Below are 6,000 nucleotides of genomic sequence, written 5' to 3'. Positions count from 1 at the left end.
GTATTTTTGTTAACAAACATAGTAATAAAAAATGTTCATTGTGTTAAACGAAATAATAATTTGATCTAAGTAAATTTTTTTGGTTTCCCGATTTGTAAAACATTCTTATGTGATAGAAAAAAATTAATATTTTCAAAATCTGCACAGCTGAATTATGGAAAATCTGTTATTGAAACCAAAACAACTTTTATGAAGCATAAATTCGCAGGCCTGTGTATTCAAACACAAAAGGAAAAATTAACAGTAAAACTGTTAAACAGCAGTGAGAAATTTGTAATGAATTAATATTGTAGTTATATTTATCAGCTTTATAGAGCAGATGCATCTGATGATTATTGTTACATGTAACTGTTGGAATACAAGCACATTTCATGGTTATAATGCAAATGTATCTGTGAAGTACGCTGTATGAAAAAAAAAGATGTGAAATAGGTAGACATATGAATATATTGTAGTACTGTAGTACCATAAATATTTTCTAACATATTTTAAAGCCTCCTGATGTTAACATTTTTTAGTATAATACATGTATAGACAAGTTCCAGCTTGAATTATGCATACAGGTAGTTGATACAAGCAGTTTTTCCTTATGAGAAATTTTGTACAAAAGATTTTAACATCCTAGAAAATCCAGTGCTTAGTTTATCATATTAAATTACATGGCCTTTCTGAATGAAATTAAATAATAATAACTGATGTTGACATATGTGAAACTTGTAAGCCTACTTCAATACTTACCTGCTTTATTTTTTGAAGACTTGTGTGTTACCTGAATATGTAACCCAAAGTCAAAAGAGTATTATTGTCACTGTATCCTTTATGTGAAGAACAATTATAAAATATCAACTGCTTAAATATTCACAATATTGTTAAGCTCCCATTATTGCTCAGATTATATATATATATATATATATGTGTTTTTATGTGTTTCATATCTACTTCTGTAAAAGCAGCTGCCAAACAAGAATATTTCTAGTGTAATAAGCAGCAATTATTCTTGGCTTTACATGTTTGGTCAGTGAGTGAGCAATCTTGATGTCATTGCTCTAATGTAGTAATTCACCAAAAATTACTGAGCAGCTATTTGATTTTTTTATTTGCTATACAAAAATACTGATAATCAGTTATAGAGTTTTCAGTACTTTTAAATATATTATTATTCAAATAAATTCCTTTTATAACATAGTTAATGTTAATTACTAACTTTTTTTTTTGTTAATGAAATACCTGGTCTAAGCAACATACAAAACAAAACTGTATGTATAGAAATATAACTATGGAAGAGTACAAATAATTGGTACAACATTCTGCCTAATGATAAAGAAAACAATATTAATAATGATAAATGTCATTGCTATCTACACGTAAAATACATAATTAATCTTAATAAACTTAATTACCATTCCTGAAGGTGAAAAAATATATATGTTAATAATTATGGACTGTCAAGCATAACATAGTTACTGGAAAAGACAAAGACTTCAGCTGGTGCCTTAGAATGTTATACTCCAACCAGAGAGCTACATATTTTGATACATATTATGCATAGGTAGGATTAACTTGTAAGAAAAATATAAAAATATATATATATATGATTTTACTGAAATATTCCTTTAAATATCTCAGATTGCAATATTTTGCTGCTGCAAATCAAACATCACAAAATATTTTAGGTAGTAAATATGTGATGTCAAATTTGATAAATGGTGTCCAACTAATCTGCTTTAATTACAAGAATTACATGATAATAAAATTAAGAACATTATATAGTTTGATGATAAAATTAAGAACATTATATAGTTTGATGATAAAATTAAGAACATTATATAGTTTGACAATAAAATTAAGAACATTATATAGGTTGATGATAAAATTAAGAACATTATAGGTTAAACACACTTAGAGCAGTTACAATTCACAAAATCTATTATAATCTTAAGATGATAGAGAGAAGTAAGGACAACAATGCACAAAATAGGAATTTGAAAAATTCAAAACCATAACAGATTCCAGTACATTATGCAGTACTTAGCAATCTAGATTACTTGTAGTTACCACTGTTTTAGATGTTCTATTAAATTAACTTATGTAAATATTTTTATGCTAACAGAGGAAAAACAAAAATGTACCATAAAGTTTGGGTTGCAAGTTAATTAATAAAGTTTCTACTTGAGGCTATAGATTTCCCAGATAAACATTACAACTACACATATTTCCAGGCAAGCATTAAACAAAAAATCACTTAACACAGAGAAAACTTACTTGTCTCTAGCGGGTGTTGACTGAACTTCTACTTGTCTGCTGTAATTACTATAATTCCCTTCCACCTGCTCCTTACTTGATGAAACTGGAGAAGCTGGCATCTTAAAAGATTCCTGACTAGAGTCCTAATAATACATAACATGATAACTAACATTTTCCAACAAAAAGAAAGTAAAAAGGCAAAATTTATAACTATATCAAAAACACATTTCTCAAATTAAAATACAATTTATATAAGTAGAACTAGATATATAGGCAACTAAATTACATAACTATTGATTATGGTCTTTCCATGGTTTCTTGGTCCCATTAACTCTGAAAAATCTAATCAGAGATTGTACTAAAGGACTATTTTTAGAGCTCACACTAAACACTCCACCAGTAGATCACCTCTGTTTGAGTGTGCAGCTAAATTCCTAGTAGCTATCTAGTCCATGAATTCGGAGACAACTAAATGTGGGTTGTAAAAGAAATAAGTGCAATTGGCAATATCTTGAAGCAAAAAATATTGTACAGCATGTAAAAAAATGTGAAAAGAAATAAAAGGACAAACTTCAAGGTGAAGTATTGGATTAATAAATAGAAAGGTAAGATGACAAAACATGAAGAACCAAAATGTTTCAAACAGTCTTATATATGAAACAAATGTTAAGCTTCTTACCCACAGATCTAGAAATGGAAAGAAGTTCAGGGTTATGTGAAAATCAACAAACATGTATGAAGATGTCAGACAAGCTCACAAAAAAAAAAAAAACACTTCGTAGTCTGAAAGCTACTAAAGTAAAAGTTGTCCAAAGTTCTTAGTCTGCAACCTGAGTGAAATATCGGATTGATGCCAACGTACCAAAGAAAGGTCCGATATCAGGATCGGACCTTGAAAATCTGCATTTGTGTGTTCCGCATGTTCAGATATCACTAATGTATATATACTAGTGGCATGCATCTAGTATCAAAAGTTGTCTGCAAATAAATCATGTACTTATCAGACTACAAAAGAACAAAAATTAAATGTTGGTCCAAGGACCTTAAGTCAGCTGCAAAATGTTGTAAATCATGTTGATTTAGTATTTCTTCATAACAAACCTCCCTGCAATGAAAACAGGAATGGGGAGGTTGAACCTACTAATAGTTATGAATACTAGAAATAAAGGCACTTTTCGAGTGATGCTAATATATTTCATGGCAAATAAAACTATGTTGAAAATACATTTATCTTTCTTTAAAAAAAAGCAGTTAATATGTATCAGAATGTGACCTGAACTGACAGTCACCAATACTTCTTTTTTCTTCTCTGTGATTGACTTCATTTTGGGATACATTGCACACTCTCTCCATCATAAAGGCACCTGAATGTATTGTGTATTTTCAAAGGTAAACAAATTTACCAATCCAATCATAAAAATTGGATCAAAAAACACTGGGAAATTTTTAGATTGGATCGATATTGGTCACAGGCTTACAAAGTTCTTATATCTAATGGTTGATGATTCTGTTAACCTAACAGAGATATGTTATTGAGTCTTTAGAAACTGACATCTGAAGAAAAGCATATAACACAAAACAAGAAAAAATAAACCAAGTAAGTAATAAAATACTATAAAATGGACAGATCAAGGGAGATGAGAAAAGCAATTTCTTTGAAAATGTTTTGAGATGATGGAATAATATCTTTACATGCAACTGGGCAGAAAAAATGAAGCCAGAAACAAAAACACTATGACAAAACACTCTCACTCCCCAAACAAATAATCTAAGTACTATGGAAAAGAGCATCACATTATAGTAATGAAAAATGACAAGCATAACAAAAGATAATGAGATTCTAAACCAGACATAATGTGCTCTCTGAGGGCACTGCTTATTCCTGAAAATAGGGAGAGTAAAGTAAAATAAAAGAGGCTCCAATGCAAAATATGAAAGCGTTTAAGCACAAGAAGCCTCCAACTCCATTGAAAGAACAGACAGAAGAATATAAAGTCAAAAATTCCTCCAAATAAGAAAAAAATGGCTGGAAAAGAAAAAAATAATACAGAGAGTTCAAGCTTCAAGTTAACAGTGAAATCATTATAATAAATTTCTTGGTAATTTCAGGTGAAATATTGAGACACAAGCAGCAAGGTGTTAAACAAAAACTATATTACAATATCCATTACAGAAAATTTGTAGAAAGTCTGCCAAATTCCAGAAAATTGACTGAGAAAGTATATTTAAGACATAGTATAACTAGACTTCAATCTTCTATCACTGATTACTTCACAGAAAAGTTTCATGATGTCAAATGCTGGGCTTAACTAAAGGAGAAGTATGAGGTGAAAATGACAAAAAGAACAAAAATAAAAGGAGAGAAGATGACAAAATAAGATGAGCCAAACCCACAAAAAGAGATCTATAAAAGGAATTTCTTCAGGATTATGAAGAATTTTATGCATTTAACAGTGTAAGCAAAGATAAAAAACAACATAGTTGTTATAGTCAAAAACCAACAATGTTCAATGTTTATGAATGAATCAACAAGAAATCTCTTAATCATAATTAGGAGTTTTATTGTCTATATGGAGCAAGTGGAGGCTATAGAATAAGAAGATTTCTCATGAATTATGTGTAACAGAAATATGCTAAAACAGGATAGTTAAAACAGCAGAATAAATTAGGTGAATACAAAATAACTGTTTTTCCCGAAGAGCAGTAGTAAATGTAAATATTTCCCTTGTTACTTAGTGATATATATAATTTAAACCCTATATAAAATTGGGAAACTTAGGAGAGTAACCAAAAGCCACATGACTAACATAACAGCAATCAAAAGGTTAGATACTTTAATGTTGATGAAAAATATAAAATAAAATCAAGAAGTAAGAAAACACTATAAAATGGAAAGATCAAGGAAGAGATGGTTGTATGGAGGAATATATATGCTCTACCACTAGGTGGGAATCTACTGGTGTAAAAATAAATGTCCTTGGAAAAATTGTGAATGTATCAAATATTGCATAACATGTTTCAACTAAGTGTTTCACTGTTATTTCTTGTGATAACGTTATGAGATATTCAAGCTGAGAATGAAGAGATTGACAATTTCCATGCCTAACAATTGTGAACACAAAGCCAAAATTAAACCTGCAAAGTTTCCTTAAGTGAAAGCTGGTTCTTTTTTCTTATATCAAGGCCTCTTTACATTTAAATGTATGTTTACACTACAAGATTAAAAAAATAACAGAATCAGTCAGGTGTCAAAGTACTGATTGAAATTTATTCTCTATTGATGACAGAAGCTTTTTTTCTCTTAAATTTTGTGAAAGCTACTTGAGGGCTATCTGCACTAGCTGTCTATAATTTAGAAAAAAAAAGAATAGAGGGAAGACAGAAAGCCAATATCATCCACCACCAATTCTTGGACTACTATAATCAGTAATGGAATTGACCACCACATTAGAATGCCTCCAAGACTGAATGGGTAAGCATGTTAAGTAATAGGATTCAAACTAGTGAATCAAACTCCCTAACTACTAGCCCATGAAGAAAGGATACCATGGTTTCGGCAATGCTGTCAAAACTAAACTAAATAATTGTCCTAATCCAAGGTAAAGCATTTTATTTTATAATCATATTATTTGAGATCATGCAGACACATCATTCTAAATAGTAAACAAGACATTACAATAAAAGATTTTAAGAGAACCAATTTTAATGTGTTTGTTCAACACAGTGGTTGTTATGAAGTAAATAAGGAAAAAAACT

The 6,000-nt window shown here is 29.7% G+C and overlaps 1 protein-coding gene across 1 annotated transcript in view; it reads right to left on the bottom strand.

Annotated features, from left to right (window-relative positions):
* LOC106478617 (golgin subfamily A member 4-like) overlaps window positions 1-6,000 on the bottom strand; it is a 239,261-nt gene that overhangs the window by 54,408 nt on the left and 178,853 nt on the right. Inside the window, exon 19 of the mRNA XM_022382242.1 lies at window positions 2,263-2,387. Within this exon, the coding sequence (XP_022237950.1) occupies window positions 2,263-2,387 (125 nt within the window). The remainder of the gene's footprint in view (window positions 1-2,262; window positions 2,388-6,000) is intronic.

This window comes from Limulus polyphemus, unplaced genomic scaffold (genome assembly GCF_000517525.1).
Source record: "Limulus polyphemus unplaced genomic scaffold, Limulus_polyphemus-2.1.2 Scaffold233, whole genome shotgun sequence".
Lineage (NCBI taxonomy): Eukaryota > Metazoa > Arthropoda > Merostomata > Xiphosura > Limulidae > Limulus > Limulus polyphemus.
Note: the sequence above shows the minus strand (reverse complement) of the source record. Positions and strands in the feature narration are given on the sequence as shown.